We start from the raw sequence: 13,745 nt of genomic DNA, 5'->3' as shown, positions 1-13,745 counted from the left end.
AGACTCCATTCATCCCGGCAAGCCGGCAAGCCATTGCAATATAAAAATGGCCGCGGCTGGTCGGACTTTGCCGGAAACGGTATTATAATTGATTAATTATTATTATAGCCGGGGACATGAAGGAATTTAACCAGCAATTTTATATACGGAGGTACCTGCGACCAACAACGCTGGTTGTTGATGACGACAACCAGGCAACGCATTCCTTAGGGTATATCACGTGATCAGATCTGGGGTGAGGTTTCGGCCACTGGAACCCGAAAGATCCGATCTCCGACCGCTCACCACCCCGACGGGCGATGCGCGATATGAGCACCACCGGATAATCAATCGGCTGGCAAATACGGTTTCTCGGGTTGGATGAATATTGGCGTTTCGTGATCTGAGTTTCGCGATGGACGAGGCAGACCGGGAAAACACAGGCAGCCCGTCGTCGCCGCAGCAGACTACCAATGCTGCATCATCTTGGAGAGCGGTCAGCATGCGCGTGTCTTGATTAGTCTTTTGGCTATGATGCAATGGAAATGATACTGATATTTGAGTACAGTGCGATAACTGCCGCGTTAGAAAGGTAGACTACTTTGAGCTGGGCTGGCGTTCATCAGGAAGCTGATGGATGATGGGATTAGATAAAATGCGACAAGAGGTCGCCATGCTCCAATTGCAGGGCCTCCAATACAATATGTCGCACTGCGGTGCGGCCGAAGGAGCATCGGCAACGCATCCTCATTTCTGATAAATAGTATGCTCCGTTTCTACATGTTGTTGGTCTAGAATCAGAGCTGATTCCCATGCCAGTGAGCGAAAAATCGAATTGATTGAAAGCCGCCTAGAGCGGATCGAAAACATGCTGCAAACCCTCGCCGCCAATATGAGTTCTTTATCCTCGCGGCCTGCTCCAATCGTCGCCACCCCGTACACGATGGAGCAGCAGCCAACGCCGTCGGTATCGAGTGGGCCGTCAACCGCCCAGCCTAAGCTGGAACCGAAGGAGAGCGGTACCTCATTTGAAGGTGATTCTTCCATGACCGCACACTGTGAGCATGCCAGTCGCGTGTTCGAGAGCGCCGTCAGCAGCGATAGCGTGGTCGGGCGCAATCCTGAAATGCGCGAGGCGCTGGCGGCGCTGCGCAGCCTAATCGAGAAGCAGCGGATGCCCTCCTTCACGCATGACAGCCGCCTGGCAGGCTCGTTGGCGGAGCCGCCTCTGGATTTGTCGGCGGTGAAGATGCCGCCGTTGAACGCTGTTGTGTCACTTTTGAGACTCTGCAAGGGTAATGAACTGGAACCCCGAACCCTCTTTGCGATTCGCTAACTCTTTTGATATAGAGGCGCATCTTTTTGTCGATCTCCCTATCCTTCATTTTGAACAGTTCAACGATCTGTGTAGAAGAGTTTACTTTGCAACAGAAGACTACACTCTTGCCACGTTCATTCTTGTCAACGGAGGCTTGTCTTTTCTGTTTGCCGAAGTGGGCATGCAGAAAGGCAGCGATTCTGACGCCCAAGAGTACTTTAAATTATGCCGGGAGAATTTCCTCTACGGCCTGAGCCGATTCAATATTTTGACAGCTCCGACCGTCGAAAATCTTCAGGCCTTGCTTCTAGGTGTAAGTATCCACCCCTCTCTAGCGGACCCCATTCTTACCGAATAGGCTACCTATGCAATTCACTTATCCCAACCCTCACTATGTTGGGCACTCACGTCGCACGCGGCACGGCTCTGCCAGTCTCTCGGTTTGCATCGAACCGCGAAGACGTCTCCCAACGACACCAAGGAGAGCATCGTGCTCAAGAAGCGCATCTTCTGGCTGACGTATATCCTCGACAAGAGCCTGTCTCTGCGGATGGGCCACTCGTCCATCCTGCAGGACTTTGACATTACCCTCGACCTGCCAGAATTGTCTGCCGATTCGCGGATGAGCATGTGGGACATCCTACATCGGCAGTGGGTCAAGGTGGGATATTTTCAGGGTCGCATTTACGAAGAGCTGTACTCGCCACGGGCGCTGTCAGAGCAGGAGAGTACTCGCACGCGACGGGCGCGAGCCATTGCCGAGGAGATGCAGACATGGTATCAAGAGATCCTCCGAGTATGTTTCCCTTCTTTCCAAAGGGAAATATGTGAGCTGACATTAGAATTAGAACGACCCCTCGAAAGCCTACAACCCCGTCTATTACCAAGCCGCATCCTTCTCCTCCGAGATCATGTACTACTCCCTCCTAACACATGTCTACCGAACCATCCCACCTGGCCCGCTCGACAGCTCCACGATCTTCAGCAACGAATGCATTGAGACTGCCCGATTGGCCCTCCGGGCACATCAGCGCAACTCTGAGCGATACCGCGAAAGCAACAGCTACATCTGGCATGGCTATATTTCCTGGTAAGCCTTTCCCTACGCCCCATTCTCTCCTATACGCCTCCTGATAGAATGTAGGATCATCATGAACTGCCCCTTCACCCCCTTCATGGTTCTCTTCTGCCACGCCATTGCCACCGCAAACGTTGCCGACCTGCAATGTCTCGGCGACTTTGTCAACTCGCTGCAATCCCCCGGTGAGTCCGTCGAAGCTGCGGAACGACTGCGGCGACTCTGCCAAGTGTTCCACCGGGTGGCAGATTTATACATCAACGCAAAAATACAACAACAGCAACAGCAGCAGCAGCAGCAGCAGCAACAGGAGGAAACACAACACAACGGAAACAGCAACACAAACGGCAGCAACGGGAACAGCGAGCAATACTTCCCCGCAACACCTGCTAGTAACAATAATAACACCGCCCCTTCTGCAGCAAACATCCCCGTCGATGACTTTGAGCCGTACCTCAGTGCACTTGGGTTCCCGAATGCCGCAGGGTTTCTCAACGTTGGGGATGTTAATGCCAACCACAATAACAACCCAGCCATGGCAGTACCTTCGACAATTGCTTCATCCCTGGCTGATTTCTTCCATCAAAGCGGTACTGCTGCTGCTGGTGGCGGAGGGCAGGAATTCCCATCCGGCGCAACGGCAGGGGCTGGCCCAACCGGGGGGGATGCGTTCTCGTTGTCGAATTGGTTCGCTGGTAATGTGAATATCATGTCCTTGTTGGAGACAGATGTGGCGAATATTCATCCGGGGACATGAGCATCCAGTCATGGCTTATATTATACTTAATGGGCGTTATTGGGTTTCGTTTCGTTTTTGATGATTTTGATGATTCAATGATCTTTTTCTTGGTTGGTGGCAGGTATTTTTTTTTTTTTTTTTTTCTATTTTTTTTTTCTCCCTTTTAGCGTCGGGGAGTAACTACCTATGTACATTCGTACAGGGAATCCGAAATGAAACAGTAAAAACATGGCGTATTTTGCTTGAACAAGAGACTCGGACAAGAGGGGGAAACAGGAAAGGGGAAAGTACTCGTACATACATAAAAACGTAAACATAACATGAACGTAAAAAGATCCATCCATTCATAATGATCATCAATCATTCATCAAAAGCCGTGTTATATACTTACCATTATCCCACATCATTTAGACATTGCCAGACGAATGCGTGACAAACATAAATACATAGCCGAAATCCCCAGAAGAAAGAAAATGGGCGCTCATGTAAACTCAACACTATGTTGCTGCTGTTGCTGCCGTGCGCGTGCCCGCTCCGCCCGTCTTCGTCGCCGATTGCTCGCGTACTCGAGACTAGCGTCGGTGCCGGTGTATGTTCCGGTGTATGTACCAGGGGACACGATACTGCTGGCGCCGTAGGGCAGTTGTGAATGAGATGGCGGAGGCGGCGGCGCCGGCATCGTGATGTTGCTTGGGGTTCCCGCGGAGCCTGGCGCGGGTGGCTGAGGAGAGGGGCCGACGGGGTACGGGGGACCGGGAGGTTCAGGTGGTTGTGCGGATGAGGGAGGAGCAGGTGGAGCGGGAGCGGGAGCGGGAGCAGGTGTTCCGGCGGATTCCGCTGCAGCGGAAGAAGCAGCGGCGGCGGCTGCCTCCTGCTGTTGGCGGACCTCCTCAGCCTGCCGGCGCTCCGCCTCCTCGACCCTCCGCCATCGATCCGGGGCAGTGTACTCTGTCCCCGAGAGGGAGCTCGCGCTGCCCCGGCGCCGCGACCGCCGTCGTTCGCGTTCACGCCGTCGCGCTTCCCGATTTGCGGCGGCCTCTTCCTCCGTCAACCGGCGCAGGGTGACGTGCCGGCCATCGTCGTGCATCTTGACCTGAAGCGAAATCGGTGGCGACGAGACGTCCTCCCGTGTCCGTCTTCGACTGCTGCTACTGCGCCGCCGAGGGGGCTGCGAGGGCGTCACGTCCGCGGCAGCTCCGCTCTCCGCCTCCGTATCTGTAGCCATCGCGCCGCCAGATGCGCGACGACGACGCGTCGGTGTTTCTGGAGGGGCATCTGCAGTTTCCGCCGTAACGGCTCCGGACATTTCGGTTCCTTCCGTAGGAGCGGTGCCAGCCCGGCGTGGTTCGGGTGTCATATCCGAAACCATATCGCTCGATAATGCAGACGGTTGGCGCGGCCTTTGTCGTTGAGGAAAAAAGCCATCACCGGTGTATCGCCTCCTGCTGTTTTGTCTTTGCAATCGCTCCTCTTCGATGTCTCGCCGGCGTATCTCTTCGACGCGCCGCTCATCGTCCTTGCGACCTCTAAAGAGACGCCGAATCCCCGCAAGGATACCCCCTCCGAGAACAACATCGCGTACACTAGGCCCTCTACGGCTGGGCTCCGTGTAATCATCTGTTAAGGTTCCGTAGGTGTAGTCCATCGAGCTATGGCTTGGCTGGCGTGCAGGATGCATGTAGGGTCCCGGTCGGCGCGGGGGAGTACGACCCTCCTCAGTTCGACTTATTGTCTCTTCAGTCATGCTGTCACTGCGCGTGCGAGCTTGTCTGTACCGGCCCGACTCGTCATCCCGCTCTCTGTCTCGCCGCCTATTGAAAAATGTCTTTGCCAGCGCCGCCGCACCTCCAAGCGCCCCAAGCTGGAGTAATCGTTTGCCCCATTTCGACTTCCCTCCTTCGTCGGAGTATTTTTCGCTGTAGTAATAAGAAGAGTCGTCCGGGTCTTCTGGACGGACGCGCGATCGACGTCCGAAAAGGCTTGCTAGACCAGCTCCAGCAGCAGCGGCAGCTGCAGTGCTGGCCACGCGGTTGTGGTCCCTGTCCTCTGCAACAGACGGTCCGGAAACGTAGCTGCCGTCGTATTCTGAGGACATGAAATACGCAGGATTCTCATCGTAGCGATAGGATAGTACGAAGAAAAGAGTGAGCCATGCAAATCCCGCGATACTGAAAAGAATGAACAGGGATTTCGGAGAACCGTATAGAGTGAGGCCCAGCGGAATCTGAACGATCCCGAGAACCGTCAGGGCACGCCCTATCCATCGGTGGATCTGTTTCGGGTATGAGCGCTGTGTTCGTCATCAATCTAGAGGGATTACATACCACCAACTTCATCGGCACCCGACGCAAGACTTTCCCTTTCTCCGATTTTCTAGATAGCCACCCCCAAAGGACCTGGAAGACGACCAGCACATAAATAGCCAAACCGATCCCATGGTGCGGATTTGTCAAACTCCTTCGTGGCCCAACGGCGAACCACCCAGTGACGAAGACGACGGTGGACAGAAACAAAGTGAGCACCTGTAACCAGATATGGTATCTGATGGCCAAATATCGATCCCACCGAGAGTAATAACGAGCGATCAGAACCGCTGCCGGAACAAGTCCAATGAACACTATCGCCGCGATAACGCCGTGAGCGATAATTAACGAACGATAGCCGGGCATATATCGAAAGCGATTTCCCATTCCTACATTCTTTATGTCAGCGTACCACTCCAAACAATACTGGTGCGGAGGTGCCGCCTACCATTGTAGCGCATTGTTTCGAAATTAAGACCCATCAGATTGGGCAGTAGGAATGTATTGCGGGTGCTGTCCCACGTTCCATCACCCACGTACATGGTATCTGACGCATAGGTGCTGCTCCCCGGTGGGGAGAGCCCTGAATCCGACGACATTGTGCGTCTCAGCCGCGCAGTGTCAAACTCGCTGTCAATGAATCCGAGTGGCCGGTGCCTGGAATGCGGCAATCGAGGGCAACGCTGAGCGAGGAGATCTCACGAGATCCCCCGCACAGAGGAATGCACCATGCGCCGTCAAGAATGTGACTGATGATACTTTGAGTTCAATATCTCAATTCGAACAGTTCTGATGCTGAAAGAATGGAAGATAGGTCGGTGGAAGACGGCTGCGGGGTCGACTCAGCGAACGGCGAGGTAGAACAAACCTCAGAGGATCCGACTCAGGGTTAACCTGAAGTTCTATCCGAAGGAAGAAAAGATATCATGCGATGAAGTAACAGGCCCTCTGGACTGTACCTACAGAGTGAGACCAGCGACCGACACAGCCAGACAACTAGAGAACAACGGTTTGCCATTTTGAGACTAGCGCAGACAACTCATAGCAACGAGATTACATATCGCAGATCTACCAATCACATCGCCTACTGATAAGACTTCGGAGTCATCACGTGCATGCAATCATCTTGAAAAATGGCGTCAATTTAGAGGCCACATGATGACCGTGGTTCAGCATTTCCGGGATGCTGGACGCCGGCCAGCTCCTTTATTCAAGTATATTGAACAATTCTACACACACTTTGCTCATGGCTGACCGCCGTCATGGCATCTGAGAGTGTGGAGATCCTTATCAGGGCGCTGTCCCGGTAGGTGTTTCCCCGCATCCATAGGTCTGGACCATTGCTAACTCTGGAAATGCGCACAGGGTTCTGGGATGGACATAGTAAGCGGTTGTTGACATAATGTGTGTGGATGCGCAAAGGCTTACCTATTGTGAAGCATGCTCTGTTGGTCGCTGTCGTTCTACCCTCAACCGATCAACAACTTTCGTCGTCGCTCGACGATTGGGCTGGCCATTGACTTCCAGACGGTGAATGTGCTTGGATTCGCATGTTATACCGTCTATGCTGCTGCATTTTTGTATTCGCCAGTCATCCGAGGACAGTATGCGGCGCGGAATCCCGTATCGCCGGAGCCGTCGGTTCGGTTCAATGATCTGGCGTTTGCCGTTCATGCGACGATCCTGAGCGCGGTGGTTTATTCGCAGTTCTATCCGCAAATCTGGGGCTTCAAGGTTTCACGCTATCAGCGTGCCAGCAAGCCGATTGCGGGACTGCTCTGGGGGTCGTTGCTTGCAGTCGGCGTCCTTACTGTTATCGTCTTAGTCGACAGCCCTGATGGAGGGTACGATCCATTTTCTTGGGCTTGGATCGATGTGGTACGTGCCGGGAATCTGAAGCAGCGAACCGGGGTCAGCGCTAACAGTGAATGTAGATGTATGGGATTTCATACATCAAGTTGATCATCTCGGTGGTCAAATATGTCCCGCAGGCGTGGGTGAATTACAAGCGCAAGTCAACCGTCGGCTGGGATATACGACAGATCCTTCTGGACTTCGCTGGAGGAGTGCTCTCGATCGCGCAGTTGCTTTTGGACTCCAGCTTGGAAGCGGACTGGAGCGGGATTACGGGAAACCCTCTGAAATTCCTCCTTGGAAACATTTCGATACTGTTCGACGTGGTCTTTTTTATTCAACACTACATTCTTTATCGGGAACGGTCTGCGGACACTAAGCACCCCTTTGATACAGTCGTTGACGACAGGACGCCGCTACTTGGGGATGACCAGGAATTGCCGAGGTAACGCCGGTCCCGATGATCTGTGACGACTATAGAATGAGCTTTGGAGGGCTTTGAGAGAGTGACGATCGATGTGTGTTTATGTGACTAGAACGGTAACTTACACTACCCCATAGAATGAATGACATTTCGGTTGACCTAGATCTTCGAACCTGAAAATCATTTCTGTACGGAGTAAAGATCATGTGGTGATGACCAGCTCTGCAAAATTGGCTAGGCTACTTCCCTGTTCTTCGGTCCAACACCAACCCCAAAACCTGCAGCTCAAGAAAGAAAAGAAATAAACCGGAAGACGTTCGTCCGATCTACTGTCGGTGGCGATCATTTGACATTCAGCCCGAAACGGGCAATTGCTCAATTGATAACTTGACGCCAGTCTTGACTTTGATGGTCACAGCAAAGTGTCAAGCCATAAGGCACAGCGTCGACCGTTGGGAACCATGATCTTTGCTCCACTAGGTTAGATAACTTAGGATCAGTGACGATCTGACATCAACTCACGAAACGGTCTCGGCTAGTTGTGGCTCGGATTGAATCCGGCCAACCCAATCAATAGTTTGGGTTCTAGGGCTTGGGACCGTGGCTGATTATGGCTTCATTTTCTTGACTTGTTTTTGGGGTTGTTTTGATTTTCCATCACCTACGGAGGACGGAAGTACGGAGTTAGCGCGGGAGCAAGAACTGCGTGCTTATTGCAGGGCCATCTTTGCTTTTTCCTGTTAGCATGGCAAACAGAGGCTGAATCACGGGGTGCTATTTAGGTCGAGTCTATGAATATCTGCCGCCGAGGAGAGTATCGTGTTTCAGGAACGCATGCCGGGAGATATTTATCCGCCTTGTAGGACAGCGGTTTCAGACTTTTATGCTCGGAATGTTTATTTTTGTTTGTACCGATCTCAACTAGAATCACGATTTGCTTGGAGGAATACGAAAAGGTAAGAACCAACAGTAAGCATGAAAACGTTTATTTTACTCGTATGCAAAGGGGGTGAAAAAGAAATTTAAGAAAGTCCGTCGATCCTATCATTGGATCACTCCCTCCCTCGACCGCGGGGAACAGGGAGAAACCGATCAAGTACAATCCAAATGGGGAAAAATCACATTGAGCTTCTCTCGGGGGATGAGATGAATACGGTACAGGATTGTCGGAGGTCAAGTTATCGGCTGTTTGGATTTTCGCTTTTCCGAATAGTATGTCAAGTCTTCAAATCCCCTTTCTAATGAATTCTTGTGATGCCTTTTTTAACACCGGATACGCTTCTCGCTTCTTGCCCTCAGTTATAGTTGCAGTCTCGATCCCATAGATACCATCGACAATGTCACAAGGCTTCCCCTTCTCAGAGCACGTCAGAAACCCGATGGAAGAAGAAGAAGATAATTACCCATGGCATCCGTTTCCGCACGCGATGCAGTCAATCACAGCCTACCAGGAGCTGCCAATGATGACAGAGGGGATGGTGGGTTCTCCTCCGGCCCTGCCTCTTCCTCTGGACGTTCTAGACCTCGCCTATACCAGCAGCAGCAACAGCAGTGACGTAACTGGAAGGGCATCATTCATGGATCTGCAGATGTCTGCTAATGTGGCTCGACCCGAAAAATACGGGATGATGCCATCTTCTCCGTTCGCCACCGTGAGCCGCAACATGGGAAGCGAGATCCCCGAAATACACAACCATGAAGCGCATCAAACAACGAGCAGCGATCACCAAGACTGCCCAGATCAGCAACAACAGCAACAACCGACGCGAAAATCGAGCCCCCGCTCAGAATCCCCCGAAATCAACAACAACAACAACGACCCCTCCTCCCTTGCGGGCTTTGGCATCCGCAATGCCGACGGCACCTGGCGTTGCGCACATCCCAGCTGTACCTCCAAGACGCGCTTCACCCGGGCCTGCGACCTGCGCAAGCACTTCAACCGGCACAACAAGTACCTCTTCTGTCGCTACGACGGCTGCCCGCAGTCTGTCGAGGCCGGATTCTCAAGCAAAAAGGACCGCGCGCGGCATGAGGCAAAACATAATCCGCAGATTGCGTGTGAGTGGGCCGGATGCAATCGGGTGTTTAGTCGCGTGGACAACATGAAGGATCATGTTCGGCGGATTCATAAAAAGGGCCCCTCAAAATGATCCGAGTGTTATCGCCTGCTCCCCATACTGGCTTGAGGGCTTTCCGGCGTTTCGCGTTTTCCTTGGTGTTTCCAGCTGATAGATTGGTGATTTGGATTAGGAGTCTGATTAGGGCAATCCTACCGTGTGCATTCCGATTCTTGAATGAAATAGACATGGTGTTGTTTATCAAGCGTCTCACTCGAAATTGAAACCTAACTTCGGTTCCGATAGAGACGGTACACCCAAGATCTACTGTATTCGAGCCCTGGATGATCTGTATAAGTTGTCAATTCCCACCTGTAGTTCAGAGACGAAAAGCTTCCCTGTTGGTGGCTTGCAATCCTGCAAAATGACGAAACCGCTGGACCCTGAAATTATTGAGGTCCCTGAGGCTCTAGAGGTCCTCATAAAAGCACTAACCTGATCAAGTTTAGTTTACATAATAATACGTGGGCCCTTCCGTTTGAAGTCTAGCGGACCGGGTCAATCCGGCGGCGCGGGCCGCGGTGGCCATGACCATGACCACGGAAAAGTTTGTAACCGCAGATAAAGAGGCCCATTGTGTACAGCGGCTCAAATCAAATTGCATATGAGCTGGTAGGTAACTATTCATCGGGACATACAGGATCAGGAAAACTCCGACCTCATTACGCCCGGATCACGGTATGTACACAGAAGCCAACAGCCCCGATTCAACTCCAAGAAAAGGACGCAACAGATATTTTCACGAACGAACCAAAACAAAACACAGAATTTTGGTCGTCATTAGTCGTAAGTCGTAACGGGTATCAGATCTGTCCTCTTCAAGAGGGAAAACCTCAAAGGGAACATAATGAAGCCCACCAAATTATGAAGTGCTCCGCCGCCGCCGACCGCGGCTGCTACCCTTTGGCCGCCGCGCAAGAACAGCGCGTAATTCCGGGTCATCTTTGCTCTTGTCCTTATGATGTAATCGGACATGTCTAGGATGGTTAGCAAGGATGTCATATAGGAGAAAAAAGTGAACGGTTCGTCTTACCGTTGCAGATTATCTGGCCGAGGATATTTATGGCGCTGATCTGTACAAAACGGGCATACATAGCCAGGCGAGTCGTGAACGAGCCCATGCCGAATCATTTCGTTCTTCCGCTTGAACCCTTTCCCACCAATACCTCGCGGGCAGCCCTCGACCGGACAGAAGTGAGGCCGGTCTTGGGAATGCACATTAGCATGGGAACTACATCACATCAGCAATCAAATCATAACGGTCATCCGCTCTGTAATGATTTACGAGCATACTTTAATAGATACTGCGTTTGAAACGCTCGAGCTGTACAACCAGGGAAGGGGCATTTGTATACGTTGCCCTCAGGAGACGCCCCGGGCCGCTCGTCCGCTGATCGGATGGGGGGTTCGATCGGGGTAGGATAGTTCGCTTGGGGGCTGCTGGGCGATAATTTTGGAGGGGACTGCGGGTCCGGCTTGTCGCTCATCGATCTGGTATGCAAGGGCTGCTGCGATATCGGCGACGTCCCAGATGGGTCAGTGGCGCTGATCGGGGATGGGTAAATAGGAGTAGGCAATTGCGTAGACATTTGGGAAGGCGGCGGGGGTGGCGGCAGTGTAATAGATGGTTGTCGATTCCTGCCATCGCCAACCGAGTGTGACGAAACTGGCGAGCTGGCGGATACTGGGTATGGACTCTTTAATTGGTGGTTCAGTCCCGCCAGAGCGGTCTGGATGGAGGGAAGGTTTTGCTTATTCTCTGGTGATGCGGCCGCAGAGTGTGGTTGCGACTGGATCTTCGGAAGAGGAGGAGGATGAAAGTGGCTCTCACGAGGTCTCTCACGCGAAGACAATGGTTGCTCACGTGGAGGTGACAGAGGTTTCACCAGCTGATCGATCGGCGGTAACAGTGGCTCACGATCTGGCGGAGACGGCGGAGATGGACCCTGATTTTGATTCGTCCTACTGGGGGTAGACTCTGGCACCGGTTTCCGTTGCTGGCGTTGGGAATCAAACCTTGACTGGTCATTCTCTTCGGCCCCAAGTAACAGAAAACCCAACGATTGTTCACTGGCTACTCTGGCAATGTCCGGCCGATTTGGATCAAGCTGGGTGAGTAAAACAGCGTCGGCTAGAGAGGGCTCTGCTCTCCCGATGAGACGGTGAAGATCGGAGGAACTGCGCCGTGAATGGGCCGAACTCGGCGGACTGTTCCTCTTTCCATCGTTCCAATGGCGGGATTGAAGGGCAAACGGAGGAACCTCTTCATGGGGCTGGTAGTTGACGACGGTCGGCCGGAGCTGAGGAGAACGGTTCATAATAGCATCGTCAGAGTCGAATAACTCGAGCGGCATGAAGGCAATGCTTCGCAGCTAAACCATGGAACACCCAAAAAGAAATCAGGCACTCGCGGGTATCAACAGCAGGCGTTGCGTCCAAACTGGGATATGGGGACTCGGGGATAGAATTCAGAACCGATTGTGTTACTGAGTCCAAACCGCGTAACCTAGGATATCCGATTAGCATCTTCGTCACGAGTTATGGAAACCGATGAGATTCGAGGAACTGTAGAAGCATCACACAGAAGGACAGCCTGTCTGGAGCCCTGAATCTGGATTGGAACAGAGGGAATCGATGACCAATGATTCCAATCGGCCGGGGTGCAAAGCAAGTTGGACATTCGGACTCCCGGTGTGAAACAATTAAGCCTGCGGGAACCCCAGACCCTGCAGCACAAGGGACATAGGAAACGGCATCAGCCAAATCTCACCATATTATACGTACAGGCGATCGAGTTGCAGCAGTTTCTGCTCCGAGCCACTTTCTTCCACCTCGTGGTAGGCAAAAAAGAAATCGATCTTGGGTTCGCGATCCAACTTGCGGTGCTATTTTTCTCCCTGGCGCTAATTATTTTCCCATCAACTGACGGGGGGCGGAGCCAAGTCCGGAGAATACGATTCGGTGCGATGATGATTAGGGGAAAACGAAAAGTTTCGATTGACTTAATCCGAGCGCAATGATAGACCCTAGCGGACCATGGGCTGCCTGTATGCGGAGCAAAGATTGCGACGGATCGGGCTGAAGTCGAAACAAGCCGAACACGGAGGTCAGATCTGGAGAGTGCTCACAGGGTCCTTTGGAGAATGGGAACGACCCAGGGAGCCGGAGTTGAAGCCAACGTTAAGGCGACACTAAAGTTAGCTGCGGAGTCGGGCTCCGCGGAGGAAAAGTCGCGGGTTGGACAGAACTCGTGTAGGCGAGTATGCAGCGAAGATTATCAGCATACAAGACCAGATGACAGGAAGCACGGATAATTCGATAATGATAACAATCCGAATATGCAGAACGACCACAATAGACAGACAGATCTACACCCAGAAGAGTAGGCTCAAGCGATCGAAAATAATCTTGGTTTGACAAGGTCAGGCGCCAACAAAGATGGATCGGCTCGTGCAGCGTGCTGATTTGGCCCACTGCAAACTGTCTTCCCTTTTTTGCCAGCCGCACACGATGGCTAGCCTAACCGATTGGAGAAAAAGGTTGACAAAGAAAAGGGACTACCGAGTATGTCGTAAGAAGGTGCAGAAGAGGAAGAATAGAATCGAAACTTTGGAATGCTTGGTCCGGGGTCAGGGAAGCGAGCGGCAAGGCAGAAAAAAACGATCGAGTCAGGCGTTCGACTGACCAGACCGATCAATAATAATCAGAAAAAGGCGGGAGACGGAACGCGTGGATCAGAAAGCAGGGCCACCGAGCGTTGGTTGCAGCTGAGATGCGGGCCATGCGGCTCTAGAGATGGGGACTCGAGCACGCAACGTGTGTGGCTGTCTGGAGCCTATGAGCTGTGAGGAGCAGAAAAGTACATGAACTAGGCGCTCAGCCTTTTCTGAATCCAGTTCTCTGTGATCTCACAAAAGGACCAAAAAGCCAAAG

At 52.4% G+C, this 13,745-nt stretch overlaps 5 protein-coding genes across 5 annotated transcripts; 3 read left to right on the top strand and 2 right to left on the bottom strand.

The window, feature by feature from the left end:
* Positions 1 to 394: 394 nt before the first annotated feature.
* Positions 395 to 3,132, top strand: VTN49DRAFT_4561 (uncharacterized protein; the record flags this gene model as incomplete). Its single annotated transcript, XM_069412521.1, has 8 exons — positions 395 to 475; positions 548 to 571; positions 630 to 742; positions 799 to 1,274; positions 1,330 to 1,610; positions 1,656 to 2,093; positions 2,146 to 2,387; positions 2,442 to 3,132. The coding sequence occupies 8 exons, from the start codon at positions 395 to 397 to the stop codon at positions 3,130 to 3,132; spliced, it is 2,346 nt and encodes a 781-aa protein (XP_069267756.1).
* Positions 3,133 to 3,595: 463 nt separating this feature from the next.
* Positions 3,596 to 6,016, bottom strand: VTN49DRAFT_4560 (uncharacterized protein; the record flags this gene model as incomplete). Its single annotated transcript, XM_069412520.1, has 3 exons — positions 3,596 to 5,386; positions 5,439 to 5,806; positions 5,866 to 6,016. 3 exons carry the CDS (start codon positions 6,014 to 6,016, stop codon positions 3,596 to 3,598), a joined length of 2,310 nt encoding a protein of 769 aa, XP_069267755.1.
* A 663-nt stretch (positions 6,017 to 6,679) lies between these two features.
* VTN49DRAFT_4559 (uncharacterized protein) lies at positions 6,680 to 7,720 on the top strand (the record flags this gene model as incomplete). The annotated part of the gene is made up of 4 exons (XM_069412518.1): positions 6,680 to 6,723; positions 6,783 to 6,800; positions 6,857 to 7,295; positions 7,352 to 7,720. 4 exons carry the CDS (start codon positions 6,680 to 6,682, stop codon positions 7,718 to 7,720), a joined length of 870 nt encoding a protein of 289 aa, XP_069267754.1.
* A 1,312-nt stretch (positions 7,721 to 9,032) lies between these two features.
* VTN49DRAFT_4558 (uncharacterized protein) lies at positions 9,033 to 9,845 on the top strand (the record flags this gene model as incomplete). Its single annotated transcript, XM_069412517.1, has 1 exon — positions 9,033 to 9,845. The coding sequence occupies one exon, from the start codon at positions 9,033 to 9,035 to the stop codon at positions 9,843 to 9,845; it is 813 nt and encodes a 270-aa protein (XP_069267753.1).
* An 829-nt stretch (positions 9,846 to 10,674) lies between these two features.
* Positions 10,675 to 12,166, bottom strand: VTN49DRAFT_4557 (uncharacterized protein; the record flags this gene model as incomplete). The annotated part of the gene is made up of 3 exons (XM_069412516.1): positions 10,675 to 10,789; positions 10,846 to 11,043; positions 11,106 to 12,166. 3 exons carry the CDS (start codon positions 12,164 to 12,166, stop codon positions 10,675 to 10,677), a joined length of 1,374 nt encoding a protein of 457 aa, XP_069267752.1.
* Positions 12,167 to 13,745: the final 1,579 nt, after the last annotated feature.

Source organism: Thermomyces lanuginosus (genome assembly GCF_041956635.1).
Source record: "Thermomyces lanuginosus strain ATCC 200065 unplaced genomic scaffold VTN49scaffold_31, whole genome shotgun sequence".
NCBI lineage: Eukaryota > Fungi > Ascomycota > Eurotiomycetes > Eurotiales > Trichocomaceae > Thermomyces > Thermomyces lanuginosus.
The sequence above is the reverse complement of the archived record's forward strand: the minus strand, read 5'-3'. Positions and strand labels throughout refer to the sequence as shown.